Source organism: Eulemur rufifrons, chromosome 7, assembly GCF_041146395.1.
Source record: "Eulemur rufifrons isolate Redbay chromosome 7, OSU_ERuf_1, whole genome shotgun sequence".
NCBI classification, from domain to species: Eukaryota; Metazoa; Chordata; class Mammalia; order Primates; family Lemuridae; genus Eulemur; species Eulemur rufifrons.
Window position 1 is genome coordinate 124,972,312 of NC_090989.1, and position 23,732 is coordinate 124,996,043.

General features: G+C 39.3%; 1 protein-coding gene across 6 annotated transcripts in view; it reads left to right on the forward strand.

Annotated features, from left to right (window-relative positions):
• Positions 1–10,195: 10,195 nt before the first annotated feature.
• Positions 10,196–23,732, forward strand: part of CAPN7 (calpain 7) — a 49,429-nt gene continuing 35,892 nt past the window's right edge. For 3 of the 6 annotated variants that reach the window (XM_069473257.1, XM_069473260.1, XM_069473261.1), the window contains exons 1-5: positions 10,196–10,481; positions 14,780–14,888; positions 19,105–19,262; positions 20,491–20,558; positions 22,442–22,642. In XM_069473257.1, the coding sequence (XP_069329358.1) occupies positions 10,380–10,481; positions 14,780–14,888; positions 19,105–19,262; positions 20,491–20,558; positions 22,442–22,642 (638 nt within the window). In that variant the 5' untranslated portion in view covers positions 10,196–10,379. Of the gene's footprint in view, positions 10,482–14,779; positions 14,889–16,055; positions 16,109–19,104; positions 19,263–20,490; positions 20,559–22,441; positions 22,643–23,732 lie in introns of those variants that run through there. The other 3 variants (XM_069473258.1, XM_069473259.1, XM_069473262.1) reach the window with 3 other exon arrangements.

Genomic DNA, 23,732 nt, shown 5'->3' on the forward strand with positions numbered 1-23,732 from the left:
ACCAGGAGTTGTAGGCACTCATTTTTCATTTGGAACTGAAAAGGCTTCTTCTTGGGTAGTAGCCATCTGAGAACTTTTTCTTTCACATCCTGCTGATGTTTTAATTCTAATCACATTAATATGGCTCCCTGTGCCTAGGAAAAAACTGTGTATAAGCCAACATATTACCCGCTTATTGGGTAATAGGAATATTTGCCACAGTAAAACATAATTTCTTTTGAACAGGGGGAAAGCAATCATTTTCCATTTCTCATCAGAAAAGTATAAACTTCCATAATTTGATGTCATTACACATTTAACCTCTGGAAATTTGTGGGGTAGAAGCTCCTTTAAGTTGCCACTCCAGAAAAAGACTGTGGATACTATTTTAGACATCAGCCAGGTGGAAACTGTAACTACTAAAACAATGACAATTCATCCTCTTTACCCCCTTTACTAGAAACAATGTACTTTTTTTCTTGGGGATCCTACAATGAGTTCTACAGCTAACTACATAGCATAATAAAAACAAATTTTGCTTATGATATAGAAATTATTAGGAGATAGAAACCACACAAATAATTTAAATAGGAAAAAATTAACATGAAGAAATGCTAACTCTTAAAAGTTAGTTAACTACTAAAAGCGATTTAAAAAAAAAAAGAACTCTCGGTTCTATAGAAATAGCAATTGCAGAAAGCAGCTGCTACTTCTAGGGCTGTGAGATGTGACACGGAGGGAACTGAGAGACTGAGGCAAGGGCTACACGCCCCGAGGCGGAGTGAGAGTCGCACCTCTGTGGAAAGCGTGGTTGCCACAGGCACATGCATCCCACCAGAGCAACGTGTTGCAAGGACAGGCTTGCCCCAGCTGGCGCAGAAACTTCTGGGAAGTGTGGAAGAAAACTGATCCGTTCACCAAAAGATGGATTTAACACACAAAGAAAAAGAAATAAAGAGACTGACCCATACTAGGAACATGCTTAGTTGTAGGGAAACCTACTGAAGGGCACAGGGTGTAGCTAGCGCAATGGACCACTAGTTGGAGGAGTTAACAGGCCAGAAGGAGCAGAATGCCAGTGGGTGGCACAGAAACTTTCCAGGGGGCCCAAAGACAGGAAGGGGCACTGAGCCTAACTGTTGCCAGGCCACGTGCATGCTGACTGGGGCTGCTGCACCAAAATATGGCACACTGAAAGCAGGGAAAAGTCTCCTCTACGGGACCTGACTTTGTGGTGTCCTCCTGTATCTTCTATTGGCAAAACCTGATATTGAGCCAGCTAACAAGAGAGAAATATCTGTAGAGTTCAACTCCATCATCACAAAGGAGAACAAAGAAGAGTAGATTTGGAACTGAAAGGCAATAAATCATAATCCAAATCTTTGACTCAGCATCCATGCACCCTTCTACACACATTTCAACAACCCTATATTCCACTTAACATGATGCTGCTATTCTTCTGCAAGTGTGCTCATCCTCTCCCCCAAGTGGATGTATAGTGCCAACAATCACTCTGTCCATCACTAACTATAGTCAGTATTCCACGAATTCAGTCACAGCCCCCAAAATATTCTATTATCTGAAACTAAATTGTGTCTGGGCACAGTGGCTCACAACTGTAATCCTAGCACTTTGGGAGGGTGAGGTGGGAGGATGGCTTGAGGCCAGAAGTTTAAGACCAGCCTGAGGAACATCAAGAGACCCTGTCTCTACAACAAATAAAAAAAAATTAGCCAGGCATGATGGCACATGCCTACAGTCCCAGCTACTTGGGAAGCTGAGGCAGGAGGATCGCTTGAGCCTGGGAATTCAAGGTTGCAGTGAGCTATGATGATACCACTGCACTCTAGCCTAGGCAACAGAGTGAGACACTGTCTCCAAAAATAAAAAATAAATAAAAGACTAAATTGTAAAGTTAACATCCCCCAAACTTGAAAATAAACAAGGGAGCTAGCCAAGATAAAGGAACAGGGCTAGATTGATTCTCCTGACTGAGTATCTATATATCTTCCTTATATATCTTCCATATATACACAAAACACCTATAAAACATCAGTTTACAAGACATTAGACACTAGGCAACACAGAACTCTGATTATTGAAAAATGAGGAACAAATAGGGTAAGACCTATCTATGGCTGCCCAAATTTGTGCCTTCAGAAAATTTCCAGACCAGGATGCAGATTCCTGGAATTGAGGAAAAACAAAGGTGATTCTCCAGAAAGACCAAGCTAGCTAACATTCACAGGGCAGAGTGCTGGAGAGGAGAGTGACCTGTGCAGGGTCCTCAAGTACCAGACTACTGGGGAGTGCCTGCACATGAGGAAACTACCCAAGGCCAAGGAAAGAACCACCACCAAGAACAGAGGAAACAGTACTCGGCACTCAGACAGGGCTGGAACTAGTGTGTATTCTCACGAGCCATACTGGAAAACCTCAAGATTCACAGGACATTGAAGAGAGTACACAGAAGGGTCTTGCCTCGGTAGTGGAAAATAATTGGCCCTCCACTGACCACTGCTTTGGTCCTGCCTAACAAATTTTAAGAGCAAATCCCCCCAAATCAAATGTTTCCAAGCAAATCAACTGAGTCCCAGAACAAAAGTCAAAAATATATACGGGAATGCAAAAATATCCAGCACCCAAAAAGGTAAAATTCACAATGTCTGGCATATATAATCAAAAATTACCACTCATACAAAGTAGGAAAATACAACCCATAATGAGGAGATAAATCTATCAATCAAAAGCAATCCAGACTGACAGAGATATGCAAATTAGCAGACAAGAACAATAAAATGTTTATTATATATCCAAAAACTATAACACCATAAAACCAAGAGGCTCAACAAACTTCAGGGATAAAAGAAAGACGAGGCCGGGCGTGGTGGCTCATGCCTGTAATCCTAGCACTCTGGGAGACCCAGGCGGGCAGATCATTTGAGCTCAGGAGTTCAAGACCAGCCTGAGCAAGAATGAGACCGCCACCCCCCCGCCCCATCTCTACTAAAAAATAGAAAGAAATTAGCTGGACAACTAAAGATACATAGAAAAAAAATTAGCTGGGCATGGTGGTGCATGCCTGTAGTCCCAGCTACCTGGGAGGCTGAGGCAGTAGGATTGCTTGAGCCCAGGAGTCTGAGGTTGCTGTGAGCTAGGCTGACACCACAGCACTCTGGCTTGGGCAACAGAGTAAGACTCTGTCTCAAAAAAAAAAAAGAAAAAGAAGAAAACCACACCAAGGCACATCAAAATGAAGCTACTCAAAACCAGTAATAAAGAGAAAATTATTAAAGCATACAGAGAAAATTTAATGTTAAGTACAGAGGCTGTGGCACTGATAAACATACATACAAGGCAGTGCAGGTAGCCAACAGAGTTTGTTGGGATTAGGGAAGATGGTGACATTTAAGCCAAGTCTTCCACATATTCATTCTTCCCATAAATGTATTCTTTCAGCACTTCTCTGCTCCATGCAGAGGGCAAGGCACGTGCAAAAGCACATCCCAGGCGTCTTTGCAGGAACAGCTGGCAGTGACTTGAGAACTCATTAGGAGAGCCTCAAGAGCTAGAGTGAACAGCGGTCCTCCGCCCCCCGCAGGCACAGAGGAAACTCAACACAGCATTCTAACGCCCATTAAGTTAGCCTAGAACTCACCAAATTGCAGCACTCGTGCCCTCCTTGGGAGCCCATTTATTTTCAAGACTTGGGGCTCCCTCCTTCCATAACTAGACCCAGGTATCCTTGCAAGTTCTGGAAGCTGCCACTGCTCTCTATTTACCTGTGATCTTTCCTCCGTGGAATTCAGTTTATCAAGTTTTCTTTGCATGCATTGTTTCTCTAAAGCCCCCTAGGAATGTAAAATTTTTATTTTTCTGGAATTTTCTTGTTGCTATCCTGAGAAATGTTCTTTGTGTTATATACATCTTTGCCAGAAGTGGAAGTCCTTTCACCTCCACAACTTTTTGTTATGAAAATAGCAAAGAACAGTTGAAACAATAATAAACATCCATCTTACTGTGTAGGAGCTTTTCTCTGTGAATTCCAAATTCTGAAACACATTTAACTTAACGACATGGTGAAGAATTGTGAACCTGCACTCGTCAACCATAAGAAAAGGACCTGATAAACATTGCCTGTTAGTGACTGAGCTCTTCAGAGGATACTGCTGTTGCTTCTGTTTTCCAAGATGATTAGAGTTCAGGAAGTGGAATTCCAAGCAGCTCAGAGGTAAATGAGATAAAGACAAGATGGTTCTGTAACTATTTCTTCTGCCCCTGCACTGACAGATTGTCCCTGGAACAACCAAAAGAGTAAAAGCATAGCCCAGTGTTGCTGGATGTAACTTTGTCGAATACCTCACATGTGCCAGGCACTGTACTATAATGGCTTTACAGACATCTCATTCAATCCTCCTAAAACCTTATGAGGTAGGTACTAATATACCCACTTTACAGATGGGAAAATTAAGGTTTAGAGCTGTTAGGCAGTGTGCTCAAGGTTTGCAAAGTTAAAAAATGGTAACAAAAATTGTGAAATGACTTTATCAATTTGCTTGTCTTCACCCTTATGGTGGAGATGAAAAATTTTTAATTCTCTGCTTTCTTCAATGAAAACTAAAAGTGTAAGATTCATGGATTGTATCAATGTCAATTTCCTGGTTATGATATTGTACTGTATAACTATAGTTTTGCAAGATATTACCTTTGGGAGAAACTGGGTAAAGGGTACATGAGATCTGTATTATGTCTTACAATGGCATGTTAATTTAGAATGATCTCAAAATAAAAAGTTTAATTTTCAAAAAACTAAAATTGTCCTACGAAGATGGTATCTCCTGACTTCTTTTATACCTTTTTGAGAGATAATACAATACTTTGGCAATGCAACAAGAAAACTGAGGGAGGACTTAATAATGATTATTTATTTCATTATTACTTCATCAATTTAGGCATTCCATCCTTATTCTGTTGTCCTGTTATTTTAGTATTTTTAAATTATAGCTTGGAATTATTGAGTAATGATGGAATAATTCATAGAGTGATAAAATAGCAAAATACTATAACATTGAGGGGAAGATCCCAAAAAGGTAGCTTAGATCCCAAAAGATAGTTTAGATTATATAAGAACCCAATGGACCCAACAGTAATTGCTAGATAGAATTAATTTTACTATATATGTATACACACATATATATACTTAAGCAAATTTTCTCTTGGTTTTTGGAAGATCTCTAATAATAAAATCATTGAAATATCTATTATAAATATTTAGAACTCCTCTATAAAGACATTCAAAAACTAAAATTAGGTCTAGTGGTCCACAATGGTGTACTGAGGGTTGAGATAGAAATCCAAACCCTCTACAGGGTCTATAACACCCTGCATGGTCTGGCGTCTGACCAAGTACCACCCTTCAAACACACACCTCCTTGGCCACTTTCTATATCTCATCCTGCTCACTCTCTCTGCTCCAGCCATACTGGTCTTCTCCTATTCCATGTTCAGCCTTGCCACTGGCCACTGCACAAGCAGTTAGTTCCCTCTATCTTGAGGGAAGTCTTTGTTGACTCCCTAGCTTAGGTTAGTTTCCCTTTCATAAGCTCTTACAGAACAGAGTTGGTTATCTTTGGAGTACCCTCTATATTTGTAACTATTCATTCACTAATGGACTTTATTTATTGATGTCTGTGTTTCCCTACTAAGCCAAGAGCCCCATAAAAGGAGGGCCATTCCTGTTTCCATGCACTATTGCATCCACAGGTGTCAGCATTTACCCTCTCTCTGTCCTGAGACCCCTTTAAAACTGCAGTCGCCAACCTTCATGGTCTGTTAGGAATCAGACTTTGTGCGCAAGCCAGTGAAGCTTCCTCTGTATTTACAGCCACTCCCCATTGCTCACATCACCACATAAACTCCACCTCCCATCAGATCAGTGGCAGCATTAGATTCTCATGGGAACGTGAACCCTACAGTGAACTGCACCTGCGAGGGATCTAGGCTGTGCACTCCTTATGAGAATCCAATGCCTGATGATCTGAGGTGGAGCTGAGACGGTGATGCTAGTGCTGGAGGGTGGCTGCAAACGCAGATTATCATTAGCAGAGAGATTTGTACAATAAATGTAATGCACTTGAATCATCCCGAAACCATCCCCACCCCCCTGCCCCGGTCTGTGGAAAATTTGTCTTCCATGAAACTGGTCCCTGGTGCCAAAAAAGTTGGGGCCTGCTTCTTTAAAATTATGAAAAGGAATAAAGTACAAAGCAGAGGATCAAAATAACAAGATGTGGGCCTAATGTGGTCTATAGATGTGCAATGCTGTCTCACAGTATTTAGAAAAACATTTAACATCGTTTTTATTTAAAAATCAGAAATTTTTACACCAAGATTTGAATTTCCAGCTTCTCTTGATAAAAAAAAAAAAAAGTTGGGCCCACATTCCGTTTAACTGTCTAGAGCTGAGCAGTGGCTGACACAGTTATGTGGGACATTTATCTTAAACTCACTTCCTACCCCCAAGCCTGCTTCTCATATTTCCATTCCTTGCCTCACGGAAGCTGTTATCCCCAAAGAGTCTCAAAGAGGCTTGGGCTTGAAAATCATTGTGCTCTTCAAGGCTTGTGGCAGGCGTTTTAAATAAATGCTTGCTGAAAGGATAAATTAGTGACCATAGCCCTTATGAGATAACATGCAGCTATGCCGCAGTGCCATATTTAGATGCAGTGTCACACAAGAACACAAGGTGGGCTGTGCTCTCCAAAATTTTCATAAATCCAGTATGGCTGGTGATGCTCTGTGCTAAATAGGATGAATTATCCCACCTATGCTTAAGTGATGGCAACTACCAATGACCAACAGCAACACATCATGCATCATCCTGAAGGGTCACAGAGGAGGACATTAGGAAGGAAGGAAGTTTCAAGGCAATGGACCCAGCACAACAGAGGTGGGGCCACAGGAAAGGAACTAAACTCACTGCTGTCTTTGCTGTCGTTAGCATGACCCTGTCCCCCTGAGCACTGAACTTCAAAGCCATGGAGCCATGGTCAAGAGGCTTGGCTGGCAATGAGCCTTGAGCTCTCTACACCTCCTTTCTAACTCTAGAGCAGTTGTTCTCAAAGTGTGGAGTCTGCACCAGCAGCATCACCTGTCAGAACCTGCCAGAGATGCAGTTCCTAGGCCCCACCCAGACCTACTGAACCAGACATTCTAGGGTGGGGCCCAGCAATCTGTGTCTGAGCAGACCCTCAGGTGATTCTGAAGCAGTTAAAATGGGAGAACCACTGCTCTGAAGTCTCATTTCCCATCACTTCCCACAGCCAGACCCAGGGAATCCTAATCCCAACATGCTGGGCTCAACATTCCTGCCTCTAGTTGAGCCTGAGCCATCCCTCTCTTCGTCCCCTGCTTTGCTCTTATTCTGCCTTCGGTATTCCACTCAAGCATCATCCCTCCTTCTGGGACACTGCATTAGACTCCCCAGGCTGATTTAGATGCTGCTCCTGTGGCCCTCCCAGCCCCTGACTTAGCTCTCTTATCAAACATCGAATGATGCTTTTAACTGTTGGCTGACACATGTCTTGCTCACTACAGTGTGAGTTGTCTGGGCCATTTTGGGTTAATCCCCAGTGCCTCGCCAACCGAATTTTTAGTATTTGTTGGATGAAGTAATAAATAACCATCGCTTGGTTGGCAACTTTGAAAAGAGTAATAATAATAGTATCTTTTCCACCTACAGTAGAATTTTATGTACACATATATAAACTTAATTTTATATACATTTCCTAACTATATAAATACAATAATAATAGAGTGTATATGTAATTATATACAGATTATAAGCCCCTGCAAGCCTGAATTTCAAAACTATGTTTTGCTGCTTCTGACTATAAAGCCAATTATAGTCAGAAAGTGCCAAGGAATTCAGCAATCAACAGCAAGGAGCTTCCTGAGCGGGGTGGAGTGCTGACCAGTATCTTCTCAGGCTCCTCCCTCTCTCCAGCTGTGTCTCAGCTGTCAGTGGGGGAGGGCCCCGATGCTGCAGGCTGAGGGCATGTTGACCAAGCAGCTCTGAGTGCTTAACACTGGACAAATTCTACTGCAGTAAATGTCATAGAGGTGGCCTAAGGTGGAGGTGCTACTGGACATCCTTGTGGACACTGCACAGAGACAGCCTGTCATGAGTATCCACCACCAAACTCAAAGAGTTTTTTTGATAATTCATGAGTGCAGAATACAAGGTCAACATATTAATGTCAATTCTCTTTCTAGATACTAGCAACAATTGAAAATTAAAATTAAATAAGCAATATCCTTTACAATAGCATCAAAAATATGAAATGCTTAGAGATAAATTTGCCAAAAGATGTGCAAGACTTGTGCACTTAAAAACTACAAAACATTGCTCAGAGAAATTTAAAAAGTCCTGAATAAATGGGGAAATTTTCTGTGTCCATGGATTGAAAGACTCAAGTTTGCTGAAACTGCAGATATTTGGAAGCTTCAATTTGATTTTACCCCTGCCTTGTCTCACTCTCTGATATTTGTTTTTGTATCTTCAGTGTCTAACTCTGCCTGGCACAAAGTAATTTAGTATTCACTGAATAAATGAACAAGGAATAAGAATTAAATTTCTTATAGAAAATAGGGAATATATGAGTAAGTATAGGAAGGGATCACAACTACCTAGGAGTGCTATAAAAGGCTTTCTTCAAGATGATCTAGGAATTCTATAGGCTGTGATGAGAAGAGGAACATTAGACACAGTAGTCCTGTTTTGAGTGAGTAAAACTGCATTCATCCGCTGTACCTTGGGGGTCAGTTTGTGCAAGACAGTGACTCAAACACATTAGGAATATAGCCTGAGCTCATGTACTGAAGGACTTTCTACATTGTACTAAGCAATTTAGATTTCATTCTTCAAAATCAAGATAGAGGAGGGTGCATTAAATATATTTAAGTAGGGGGATGCACTCATTCAATATTTTAAAATATATGTTGAACACCTGCTCTGGACCAAGGCTTGTGCTCAATGCTGGAATAAAACTGGTAAACAAAGGAAATGTCATCTCTGCTTCAGTTTTAAAACTGTAGTGGCAAACTCTGAGAACATCTTTGTACCAGGCACAGAATCAAATTATTTGTGTTCTTTACAACAGCTTTATGAGGTGGTTGTTGTTATTAACTTTCCTAAATGTGAATAAACAGAGTTAAAGAAATAAATAAATGAGAGTCCCATTTAAACGCAGGCCAAATGACTTATTTTTTTTTGAGGTAAAATTAACAAAAAATTAAAAGCATACATTTAAAATGCACAGTTTAATGAGTTTTGACAAATGTATACATTTTTTCACCACCACCAAGATACAAAACATTTCCCTCATCCCAAAAGATTCCTTTGTATCCCTTCCTAACCATTGATCTGCTTTCCAAATTACAGATTAGTCTATTCTAGTGTTTCTTACGAATAGGATCATAAATTTTTTAGTCATGTTTTGCTTCTTTGCCTTAGCATGAATTTTTAGTTTCATCCACGCTGTGGCGCCCATCTCTAGTTCATTTTTATTACTGCTGAATTTAGACTTCTAAGGGAGAGACTTTAAACAAATAATCACCTAATTGAGCATTTAATTACAACAACATTAAGTTAACCTGAGGATAAGTAACAAGTGAATATATTACCTTGTTTGTTGACAATTAAGTCAATACCTACTTAGGTATGCATTGGGGGGCTATAGGGTCAGAAATGAGATTGTGGAAAACAAATGTAAGACCCTTATGTCCCCACGTTACGTCTCTAATTTTTTTTTAATCTATCCAGGTGATTCGGGAAGTGCTCTTCATTGGCTCTATGCCTGCGCTCTATACTTTGTAGAAGAAAGACTCGTAAGGCGCATGTCCCTCCCCTGGCAAGTATCTACAACAGCCTCCACGGTAACCGCCACGTCCACGCAGGCGGAACAAACGCCCGCACCTTGGACCAGGCACCTGCCCTCGCCCGCCCAATCCTGGGTGCCGCGGTGCACGTGACCGCCGCGGCGCCCCGTCCCTCCGCCACAGGTCGGCCCCGCCCACTGCCGCGTACTTCGGGCCTCAGCCGCCCCAGTTTCCGAGCAGCACTTGAGTAACTCCCGAGAGCCAGACTGCGCCTGCGCGGTGGGCGGAGTCAAGGACGCGGCCGCGGCGAAGCTGAGCGGCCCGGCTGGCTGCGCCACGGGCGCAGCGTCACGGAGGCCCCGGACCGGAATCGGGAAGGCAAGCTTTCCTCCGTCTGCTGCCGAAAGTAAACTTCCGCGGCGCTCCCGCGTCTCCGCCGCGGCTGCTGGGCCGCCGCAGTCAGTGAGCAGAAGTCCTGCGTCAGGGCCTCGCTCCCTCCCCCGGCACGGGGGCTCGGCGCCATGGACGCGACGGCGCTGGAGCGGGACGCCGTGCAGTTCGCCCGCCTGGCGGTGCAGCGCGACCACGAGGGCCGCTACTCTGAGGCTGTGTTTTACTACAAGGTAGGGCCGGGAACCGCCGCTGCTATCGGAATCACTCCTGTCGGAGTCCAGCGGGGTCTGGGTGCCGAGGCAACCAGGCTCACTGGCTTTGGTCTTCGGTCTTCCCTCGTCTCCTCCTCCTTCCCCCCAACTCTCTTCCACCTCTTCGGGGGGGGCGGAGACCCGGGCTGCGGAGGCCGGACGCCTCCCACGCCCGCCAGGGCCCCTGCGGCTGCAGGGAGGCTTATTTGCGGCTTTGGAGCCACCGCTTCTCTGGCTGCAGTCTGGGCTGGCAGCTGCCCACCGTAGAGCTGCTTATGGAGCGGTAGTTAGTAGCCATTCTTGTGGTCACTTGGCTCCGGTTTATGGCCACCAGGAAATGGTCTGTGATGTGTATCAAAATAATGCGTGTTCCTTGAGGAAAATAAAATGGAATAAAAATCATCTCTTATCCTATCATTTGATGTACAGTTGTTAGGAATGAGGATACTTTCTGAGAAATGTGTCAGGCGATTTTGCCTGTATGTGAACAACGTAGTGTACGTACACAAACCTGGGTGGTATAGCCTACTACACACCTAGGCACTATGGTATGGCCTATGGCTTTTAGGCTGTATGCTTTGCAGCATGTAACTGTACTGAATACTGTAGGGAATTTTGACACAATGGTGTTTGTGTATCTGAATATGTCTAAACATAGAAAAGGTACGGTAAAAATACATATAAAAAACAAAAAGGTACACCTGTATAGGGCACTTGCCATAAATGGAGCTTGCAACCTGGAACTTGCCCTGGGTGAGTCAGTGAGTGGTGAGTGAATGTGAAGGTCTAGGACATTACTGTACACTATTGTAGACGTTATAAACACCGTACACTTAGGCTACACTAAATTTATTTAAACATCTTTTCTTTCTTCAATAATGAATTAACATTAGCTTACTGTAACTTTTTACTAAATTTTTTTTAACTTTGACTTTTGTAATAACATTTAGTTTAAAACATATTGTACAGCTGCACAAAAAATATTTTCTATATATTCTATAAGCCTTTTTCTATTTAAAAATTTTTTTCTTTTTTTTTTTAAACTTTTTGCCAAAAACTTAATACCTTAGTCTACCCAGGGTCAGGATCATCAGTATCACTGTCTTCCATCTCCATATCCTGTTCCGCTGGATGGCCTTCAGGAGCAATAACAGGCATGGAGCTGTCATCTCCTGTGAGAACAATGTCTTCTTTTGGAATACCTCCTGAAGGACCTGCTTGAGGCTGCTTTACAGTTAACTTTTTTTTTTTTTATAAGTAGAAGAGGAGTACATTCTAAATAATTAAAAGTAAAGTGTAACAAGTGCATAAACCAGTAACATAGTTGTTTACTATCATTATCAAGTATTATATACTGTACATAAATTGCATGTGCCGGACTTGTATACAACTGGCAGTGCAGTAGGTTTGTTTACACCATCATCACCACAAACACATGAGTAAAGTGTTGAACTGTACTACAATAGCACTAGGCAGTAGGAATTTTTCAGCTCCATTATAATCTTAGGGGACCACCATTGCATATTCCATCTGTCCTTGACTGAAAGGTTATGTGGAGCATAACTATATATCTTTACAGTTTTTCTGTGCATGTGTATACACTTTAACAAACTTGGAGGCCGGGTGCGGTGGCTCACGCCTGTAATCCTAGCACTCTGGGAGGCCGAGGTGGGTGGATCACTCAAGGTCAGGAGTTTGAGACCAACCTGAGCAAGAGTGAGACCCCGTCTCTACTAAAAATAGAAAGAAATTATCTGGCCAACTAAAATATATATAGAAAAAATTAGCCGGGCATGGTGGCGCATGCCTGTAGTCCCAGCTACTCAGGAGGCTGAGGCGGTAGGATTGCTTAAGCCCAGGAGTTTGAGGTTGCTGTGAGCTAGGCTGACGCCACGGCACTCACTCTAGCCCGGGCAACAGAGTGAGACTCTGTCTCAAAAAAAAAAAAAAAAAAAAACTTGGATTGTACTGTTTTTAGTAATAATAGTTTTGCTTAATAGTTCAATACGTGGATGTACCATAATTTATTTACAAATTATTGGCTATTTAGGTTCATTCTGGTTTTTCAGCATCATAAGTAACAGTATAATTAGTATCCTTATAACTAATGCTTTGCACATTTGCTTGTTATTTCCTTTGGATAAATTAGTGGGGCCAGAATTGCTAAGTCAAAGGGTATGGGCTTCCACTGTCCACTCTCTGCTCTCCAATCCTGAGGATTTGCAAATACACCTCCAGCTCTAGCCATTGTGGTGGTAGCTGTGTCATGATATCATCACCTTTTCTTTTAGAAAGAATGTCAGACTTTGATAATACTGTACAGTAGTAGTAATTTTTCCATAAGTATGCACTATCAGTAAAGCTTGAAATTAATACTGCCTTTATTTTATGATCTTTAGAGGTTTTTGGTGCATTTAAGAATTATTCCTTTTGGACTTTTTTGACAATTTTATAAGCTACTGGTTCTTTAAAAGAAAAATTGTGTGTTTTAGTTTTATGAAATAACTGACAAATATTAACAGGTTAATATAAAAATGACCTTTTCTAAAGCAAAAGAAACTACTATGCAATGTCTCTTGTTTTCCTGTAGATTTACATACATGGCACTTAGGAAGAACTTTTATTCTTGAGAAATTGAAAAAGTGGTTTATACCTCTAGAAATTATATAAGCTTTGACAGCTTAGTGTTTTCTGCCCTGATACCATTCTTTAAACAATTTTTAACTGTTAGTTACTTTTGAATATAAATGAAATGAGTAAAATTGCTACCAGCAATTTTAAGAATTAGCTTTATTTTTTAAGCAAAACTATTAATATTTGAATATCAAGAATTACCTGCAAGAAGGGGTAATATATATTGAAGGGGTAATATATATTGAACTGGTAGTATCATATATAATATATATAACATTCAACTTATTGAAGTGTAGCTGTAACATTTAGTTAATGGTGGTACATATGATACAATATTTAGTGTTTACGTGTAAATTTATATTTTTCTCTCCTGAAATATCTGAGTTATGGAATCTGAGGAAGGTGTATGTTTTCTACTCCACAGCCTTAGGCTGAATTTTGACTAGAGTCGAAACTGCACTTCTCTTTCTGATTTTGTTCAGTTCTGTAAAACAACTGCTGCTCAAATAACTGGATTTAAAAAGTAATGCTCTGTAGCTGGCTTCTTTGGAAACAGGTGTAAGGCCCCATAAAGTGTACGTTTATGGTTTACTGCAGAGAAAGTGCTGTTACTTGGAGAAACCTCTTTCTGCTTTTCTAGGTGGTAGCATTGGTAACCTTTCAGGAATGGTGATGAGAAGAATAGAAACTCTTCCTCGCTATCTATAGCATAACTGGCTATGGGAGTTATGGAATAACTGGAAGAAGAATCAGGTTTTCTTTAATTAAAATAAGTTTATTTCATACAACTGAAATCTTCCTTAAAATGTGTCACCCCTTGCCAGTATTTTCTGTAGAGAAGAATATTTTCTTTTTACTGTGAGAAGAGATATTTAATTTTATAATTTCTTGTAATCTTTTGTTGATATTTAATTTTATTGTAATGTTTACTATGTTTTAATGTTTTGAAGACTCAATTCACATTTTCAAGGCATATAATTTTTAGTCTGGTGTAAGGAAAATAGAAAACATGTAAACCACAACTATTCTAAAGAAATGTTTAGGCTGAGCACGGTGGCTCACGCCTGTAATCCTAGCACTCTGGGAGGCTGAGGTGGGAGGATCACTCAAGGTCAGGAGTTCGAGACCAGCTTGAGCAAGAGTGAGACCCCCGTCTCTACTAAAAATAGAAAGAAATTAGCTTAACAACTAAAAATATGTAGAAAAAATTAGCCAGGCGTGGTGGTGCATGCCTGTAGTCCCAGCTACTTGGGAGGCTGAGGCAGGAGGATCGCGTGAGCCCAAGAGTTTGAGGTTGCTGTGAACTAGGCTGACGCCACAGCACTCTAGCCCAGGCAACAGAGTGAGACTGTCTCAAAAAAAAAAAAAAAAGGAAGAAAGAAAAAGAAATGTCTATAATCAGTCCCTTATACTTGAGTTCATAAGTATGTGAAAATTGAGAGCATTGAAAACTGAAGAAAAGATATTTTTTCAGTTTTTCATACTGTATACCTCATTGACTTTATGGGAAAAAAATTGCTAATATCTTAAAGACATTCTTATTTTGTCATTCATGGAAACCAATAGTAAATTAGAAAGTGGTAAGGAAAATTCAAATTGTAGTACATCTACTGGATTCCCTTGAATTCTTTTTTTCTTTTTAGGAAGCTGCACAAGCCTTAATTTATGCTGAAATGGCAGGATCAAGCCTAGAACGTATTCAAGAAAAAATAAATGAGTATCTGGAAAGAGTTCAAGCTTTACATTCAGCAGGTTAGTAAAGGACTACTAAACTTGTCACTGTATTTTTTTCCTTCTCTATCATCACATCTGTTCCTTCAAGTTTCTCCTCTTCATTTTCATCTCTGGATCTTGTTTCTCACTCTGTTGCTGCTCATTCCTCCTTTCGCAATCACCTCTTTAAAAATCATAATATGGAAGTAAGTGATACATCTATGAAAAGGAATCTTAGGGATAATATAGTCCAATTTCCTAATTCCTTAGAGGTACAGAGATGGTGAATTATCTACAGTCAAGTTATCATTGGCAAAATTAGGATTAGGGCCCTGTTAAAGTCTGCTTTTTAAATATCTATCACATGTCCCTTCCTGATACTAAAATTAAGTGACTATTCTTAGTCACTTAGTCATTATTATTAGTGTTTAAAGACTTCAGCAGTAGGTTCACAGTCTCTCCCCTGTCAGCGTCCTCTACCTCCAGACCTTTGCTAAACTCTTTTTTTAAACCATACCTTGGAAAATAGACATGTAAGAAAATACCTAGAACAACTCATACTTATTTTTGTAAATAGCGTGGCAAGTGCTGTAATTGAAATACATATAGGCGTAATGATTACAGTTTTGTTGGTTAGAGGCAAGTGGTTTCATGTTGAAATCTGCTGTTCACGTAGGTAGAAAATTATCACCATTGACATTTGTTTTAGAAATTTGTTTGTTTTTCTAGAGGCTGTTTTTAACCCTCTTTTTCTGTTACTATATAATAAAGCCACAAGCAGAGTCCATCTTTACTCTGATGGACTTTGAGCTACTTTCTACCATTCATTCTGAATAGATGTGAACAGTTATAAGCACATCATTAAGATAAAGTAGATTTGACCATTAGATTCCTTGTTATGACAATTCCTTTAAAATAAGATAGTTTATATTCACACAGGGCCCAGAAAGTGCATATATTGAAAAGTGGACTGTCTGTATTATTGGGGCTTCACTAGATACCAAGTTATGTTGATTCATGTATTCAGAATACCATATAATTCAAAGGAACTTTATTTTCTCAGCCAAGTAAATGAAGGTCTTAAATTTAACTGCCCAGTAACTAGGAACTTTGTTTCATAAATAATGTTTTCAAATAAAATTATCTTTGAAGTGTGGAAAGTAATCTTTCATGCTTACTTCCATGATCTCCCTGTTTTTTCCATAGATATTTTCCTTCATTTCAACAACCATTTATTGAGTGCATGTTTGGGCTATATGGTAAGTACTGGGTGATAGATGAGTGACAGTCCGTGCCCACAAGAAGCCTTTAATCATGTGTGGAGAGATAAATGTGTAAACATTGCACTTCATGAAACTCCCTTTCTGAAGCACTCTAGACTTAAATTTTAAAGCAAAGTGCTCTGGAAGGGAGAAATTATATGATGATATTATTCCAGGAGTAGAAACTCTAGTAGCCAAAGGCATATTTCCATCTTTCCCTTCTATATGTACACACTCAGTCACACTTATGCCATAGGCTATTACATTTATGCCAGCTGGATTACCCTTTAAACCTTTGAAGTCCTTATAACAATTGGGGAAAAAATAAGAATCACCTATTTTTTTTCTAAAGTATTTTTTTTTAATCTTCGTACTGTGTATTAAATATAGCTAAGCCCACAAAATTACGTTTGATTTTTGGGAAATTCTAAACGATAATACTTAAAAATGCGATATTTGGGCACAGAATGAGACAATCCTCATCTCCTGAAGAATAAAGACTTGCCAATGAAATAATGGATTTTTAAAGCATAACATACCTTAATTATTTTGCCAAGTTTTAACCCATTTTGTTCCATAAACGTAGTATGCTCTGTAGAGAACTAAATGATTTCTTTATTTATTTAATTGTTATTTTAAGCAGAAGTGTCCTTTTTCAAATAAAAATCCTATTTAGAACCCTAACTTTTTGTTTTTTTGTTTTCCTGAGACAGGGTCTCTATTTCCTAGGCTAGAGTGAGACCCTCATAGCTCACTGCAACCTCAAAGTCCTGGGCTCAAAGAATCCTCTTGCCTCAGCCTCCCAAGTAACTAGGGTTACAGGTACACACCACCACACCTGGCCAATTTTTTAAAAATATTTTGTAGAGATAGGGGAGGTCTCACTTTTTCCCAGGCTGGTCTTGAACCCCTGGCTTCAGGTGATCCTCCTGCCTTGTCCTCTCAAAGTGCTAGCATTACAGGCATGAGCCACCATGCCTAGCCTAGAACCACAATTTTTTAAAACAAGATAGTCTGCTGGCAGTCAAGAGACTTCAGAGAGAAGTTAATGTTGGGGTAGGGAAAGATAGTTTGAAATTAACCAATGTAGTATAAAGAGCTCAAGACCTGGAATTAAAAGATTTATGTTGAGGCCTGTCCTTCCCCTTGTAGCTATGAAACCTTAGACTAGATCAGTAATTCTCAATGGAGAGTGATTTTGCCCTCTAGGAGACATTTGATAATTTCTGGAGAGATTTTTGGTTTTAATACTGCAGATGGAGGGGAATATGCTACTGGCATCTAGTTGGGTAGAGACCAGGGATATGGCTAAAATTTCTGTAATACACAAGACAATCCTCCACAACAGAGAATTATCCAGCTCAAAATGTCAATAATGCCAAGGCTGAGAAACCCAGGGCTAGATAATTTTAACATTTTTGAGCTTTAGTGTCTTCATTTTATGAATGCAATTAGTATATATTTCAGAGAGGTGTTAATGAGGATTAAAGTTTAAAAAACATTAGCACATACTTTTAAGGAACTAACAAAATGTAAAGCTTTTCTTAAATAATAGATTTAGTGATACATAATTCACATACCATAAAATCCACCCACCCTAAAATTCACCCTTGTAAAGTATACAATTCATTGGTTTTTAGTGTATTCCCAGAGTTTGGTAATATCACCACTATCTAATTTTTAGGATATTTTTATCACCCCAAAAGAAACTCCTCATCCATTCCTCTGACCCCTAGCCACTACTAATCTGCTTTCTGTTTCTATGGATTTCCCTATTCTTAATATTTCATAAACATGGAATCATGCAGTACATGGCCTTTTGCTGGCTGGCTTCTTTCACTGAGCTTAGCGTTGTAAGATTTATCCGTGTCGTAGGATACTTCGTTCCTTTTTATGACTGAATAGTATTCCATTGTATTGATACACCAAATTTTTGTTTATCCATTCTTGAGTTGATAGACAGTTGGGTTGTTTCCACCTTTTGGCTGTTATGAATAACACTGTTATAAACATTCGTGTACAAGTTTTTCGTGGACATTTTCAATTCCCTTGGAACTCCACCCAGGAGTGGAATTATAGGATAATGATGTGTGGGTTATAGGATAGCTTTTGGTGGAACTGCCAAACTGTTTTCCAAAGTGGCTCAATTTTTTAAGGAACTGCCAAACTGTTCTCCAAAGTGGCTACACCATTTTAAAGTTCACCAGCAGTGTATCAGGGTTCCAGTTCCTTTACGTTCTCACCAACACTTGTTATTGTCTTATTTTAGCCATCCTCGGGGGTACAAACTAGCATCTCATGGTTTTGATTTGCGTTTTCTTGATGGTTAATGATGTTGAGCATCTCCTCACGTGCCAGTTGACCTTTTGAATATCTTCTTTGGAAAAATGTCTATTTAGATCCTTTGCCCACTTCTTAATTGGGTTGTCTTTTTGTTGAGTTTTAAGAGACCTTTATATATTCTGGAAATAAGTTCTTTTATAGCTCTTTATATTAAAAACAAATGGAAATACTTATTTCAAAGAGCAGTAAAAATGTATGGTAACTTTTTCTGACCCTAGGAGAATAGGAAAAGCTGGAACTGTGTCACCAAGACCTAGTATATTACACACTTATTGTCTGTACTGAAAAAATATTTTTAATTACCTTAAAATATAATGGAGTTTAAGTAAAGAGAGTGCTGGTAGAGGGAGAAAAATTAGAGGAAAAAAAATTTTAATAAATAATACATATTTAATGTTCCTGATCTTTTGTGTCTATTGTGTGATTAAACAACTATGGCCCTTTTTTTAGGCCTTAAGATTAAAATGAGAAGCGGGGAAATTAGTCCTTTTGTAAGGATTTTTTTTAACCTTGCTAAGCTTTTTAAATGAAGGATTATAGAGTTTAGAGATTATAGGTAAAGAATGTCTTAAATGTATTTATGTGGTATGTTGTTTCCTGGCTATGTTTAGGTAATATTCTTTAAATACATACTTTTTTTCTCATCCTAGTTCAGTCAAAGAGTGCTGATCCTTTGAAATCAAAACATCAGTTGGACTTAGAGCGTGCCCATTTCCTTGTTACACAAGCTTTTGATGAAGATGAAAAAGAGAATGTTGAAGATGCTATAGAATTATATACAGAAGCTGTGGATCTCTGTCTGAAAACCGTATGTATAACTATAAATTTGATGGAATTATGCTAAGAAATGTCTTCTTTTACTAGTGAATTTTACTTAATAACTTCTTGAAGAAAAAGTTATTCTATCATTATAAATGGAACTAAGTTACTCCTCAGTAAAAACAATCACAAAAAGTGTCAGGTTAACAATAGGTTTTTACATCTTGTTGAAATTTTGAGAGCATTGAGGCCAGACACGGTGGCTCACATCTGTAATCCCACCACTTTCGGAGACCGAGGCAGGAGGATCGTTTGAGGCCAGGAGTTTGGGACCAATCTGGGCAACATAGCAGGACCCTTTCTCTACAGAAAATTTTAAACATTAGCTGATTATGGTGGCATGCATATGTAGTGGCAGCTACTTGGGAGGCTGAGGCAGAAGGATCCCTTCAACCCAAGAGTTCAAGGTTACAGTGAGCTGTCATTGGCCACTGCATTCCAGCAGCCTAGGTGACAGAGCAAGAACTTGTCTCGAAAAATTTTTTTGTTGATGCCATTGGGTCACTACACAATTATTTTTTAAATTATAAGACCTATTTTTTAACCTTTTTATACCCTAATAACCAAAATTAACTTACTGCAGGAAGAATTCATCACCAATCTATTAGTACAGAATAAACATACCTTTTTTTTTTTTGTCCTATTTATACACTAAAAAGTAAGGTAGTGGTTTGGGAGAGCTTTATTAATTTGCATTGTAAAATCTATATGCTGAATGGCTTTTATTGCTCTCTGAGGAGTCTTGGTTGGGACTCTACCTTCAAGGGACATCTGATGCATAAGAGAGCAGTGCATTTGACAGGAGGATGAGATGTAGTAAAGGCTGGTGTTCCCACTGTGTTTCAGTGGGCTGGCTTTTTGGAAGGTCTCTTGTTCAAAGAAACCACCTAGTCTGATTTCTGTAGGTGACTGAGGCCACAGGTATGTGCTGGTATTCTGAGATTCCTACCCACTCAGCCTTCCATGGCACCATGGTTGAACAGTTGTGGTCTAGTTAACACTTATTAAGTGGTTTTAAAGTTTACCTCAGTGACAAATTTTCAACACTATTTTAAATGATGCCTTTAAGGATGAAAATAAAATGACCATCCTTGTTTATTCTCTCATAATTTCAAGAAGTGTTATGTGCATTATAAATTTTTTTGCTTGGAAACATGTATTAAGCAAATTTAAAAATAATTATGCTTTAGAATATCTGTCTTTTTCTTTCTCTCAAGTCTTATGAAACCGCTGATAAAACCCTGCAAAACAAACTGAAACAGTTGGCTCGACAGGCACTAGATAGGTGAGTTTTGATGATGGCATGTATTGTGTTACTTATTATTTAGCAGATTTATCTAAATGTGTGGCAGAGGTTGTAGTAACAAACCTCCATCTTTAATCTGAGATCCAGAACGAACCTGTTTTCTTCCTCTGAGTGAGTTTACCTTCTACCTGATTTAACCTCAAGAAGTTAACAAATCAGTCAAGAAATGTTTTTTAGTTTTTACTATGTGTGAAGCAGAAGTAATTATGATATTTTAAATGGAAGACTTCCCTTCTGTTGTATACTACAGACTTCCAAAGAGATCTTCTAGAGAGCCTTCAGATCTACTGCTAAAAATAGAAAAATTGAGAATGAACTTGCTTATAGCCATACACTTGCCCCAAATTATACCTTGTGTGTAGGTCCTTTACCTCTTAGCTCAAATGTCAACTTTTCAATGAGGCCTGCCCTGTTTTGTTTAAAATTGAATTTCACTAGCACTTTCATCCTGCTTCCTTTATTCTAGTGTTCTTTCCCATAGCTCTTACTACTTTCTAAGGTATGTGAGATTTACCAGCTTACTATATTTGTTGTTAATGTCTGTGTCCCCTCTAACTCCCACCCTCAAAATGTAAGCTTTGAAGGCAGAGGATTTTGTCTATGTTGTTATTAATAAATGCAGTGACCACATACCTAACAGTGCCTAACATATATGTGTGCTCAGTAGATATTTGTTGACAGAATGAGTGGATTTGTACAAGAGAATTTTGCCTTTTAAAAGAGTGTTATAAACAAAGGAAAGGGGTGGAAATTGCATTTAGACCTATATCATGGATTAATAAAATTATCTCCTTTTGAGGCTCTGACTAGATAGCTGTACTGCACCCAGCCCTTCTTTGTTTATTGAGGTATAACAGTCATCCCTCCTTTTTATTACCATGATCTACTAACTTTAGTTTTCTTAAATTAATGAAGATATGAGCACCTGACACACGGTTGTCTCCATCTTGACTTTTTCCACTGGACAGAATCATAGGTGACTTTCATTACCTGTGTGGATAACCCATCAAATATTCTTGAGTGCATCCTTAGCAAAAGGGTGTGGGTCAGTCACGGACTTCTTTGGGGATCTGTTGAAAATTGTGGATCCACTCTCTAGGGAAATGTACATAAAAACTTTTTTGCATGTAATTTCAGAGAGTTTACAAGATTCCTGAAGCTCATATGTGGACCTCAGGTTAAGAATTTGTTGTTTTTTTAGCTTGTTCTTTGATGGAACAAAGTCAAAATTCCTTTGCATGTCATGTGAGGCCTTACATGATCCAACCCCTGCCTTTCTCTCGTCTCCTGCTGCCTCTTGTTTGCACTTTTCACAGGGGCTACATCGGTTCTTTGGAAATTACCTTAACTCACTATGCTGTTTCATACTTCTGCACATTTACACCTATTCTTTTAGAATGCTTCCTCACTCCCCAAGTAAAGTCCTCTGCAGCTCAAGCATCAATTCAGAGCAACCTTCCCTGATTTCACCCTCTCTTCCCGGTCATTAAATCAGTAACTTGTGCGTTCATGCACGTGTAATACTTCCATCCTAGCATCTGTCGTTTTTGATGGGATCATCTTTCCTTACAGAACTATGAGCATCTTAAGGGGAAGGATTGTTTTGTACATTCTGGTATACCTCTTACTTTGCATAGTGTCTAATGTACAGTAAGTGCTCAGTTAATGTTGTTGGTATATTGTTTGCAAAAACCTTTGAGAGTACCTTAAGTAGTGAAATGTTGACTAGTATGTAAGAATTTTGTATACTGATTTTATATCAGGAATGCTCCTTAACTAGTTCTCAGAGTAAATTTTGTTTCCTGAAAAGCTTAAATGTGAGAAGAAAAACTAGAATTTTTCTGTGCCTCTCTCTATTATAGAGCAGAAGCATTGAGTGAGCCTTTGACAAAGCCATTTTGTAAAATCAAGTCAACGAATATTAAACCAAAGATGCCTCCAACAAGAGCACATTTTCCACTAGGACCTAATCCCTTCCTTGAAAGACCTCAGCCATTTATAAGTCCACAGTCATGTGATGCACAAGGACAGAGGTACACAGCAGAAGAAATAGAAGTGCTCAGGTAAATCAGTTTATAACTCATTGTAATGAAGAATTTTATTAATGTAATCAATGGAGGTGATTTTATTCTCATTAGCTTTGCTGAATTGTATTTAGATCTTTGCTATACAGTGTTGTGCTATTATGTAATTATACATTTTATCATCATGTGACCACTTGAAATAGTTAAAATTTGTTCTGATATATTTTAGTATTAGCATTTTTACTAAACATTTTATGTTTTACTGAAAATCCTTGTATTCTACAAAACTGAGCACTAAAAGTTAGGGAGCAAGATAGAGCTATGATAGACCACTCATAATCTGTACAACTTTGTAACTAGAGCCCTAATGGGGAAAAAAATATTGTTACTTTGAAAGAGCAGTCTAGGCTGGGGTCAGCAGACAGAAACCTTGAGCTGTGAATAATTTTTACATTTCTTTGAACCGTTTTAAAAAAGAAAACAAAGCCAGGTATGGTGGCTCACATGTATGATCCCAGCACTTTGGGAGACTGAGGTGAGAGGATTGCTTGAGCCCAGGAGTTTTTGACCAGCCTAAGCAACATAGTGAGCACCTGTCTCTACAAAAAAATTTTTTTTAAAAATTGGCCAGATGTACTGGCATGTACGTATAGTCCTGGCTACTCAGGAGGCTGAGGTGAGAGGATCCCTTGAGCCCAAGAGTTAGAGGTTACAGTGAGCTATGAGCTGTGATCACACCACTTCATTTCAGCCTGGGTGACAGAGCAAGACCCTATTTCTGAAAAAAACTAAAAAGAAACCAGAAAAAGCCAGAAGAATATATGTCAGAAACCTCATTGGAAAGCCAGTGGGGAACCTGCAGCCTTCTGATTTCAAGATTGTTCTTTTTTAAGCACCAAAGGAGGCAAGAAAAGCTTCATCTTTCTCTGCTGCACCCCTTTTTTTTTTTTTTTTTTTTGAGACAGAGTCTCACTTTGTTGCCCAGGCTAGAGTGAGTGCCGTGGCGTCAGCCTAGCTCACAGCAACCTCAAACTCCTGGGCTCAAGCGATCCTCCTGCCTCAGCCTCCCGAGTAGCTGGGACTACAGGCATGCGCCACTATGCCCGGCTAATTTTTCTATATATGTATT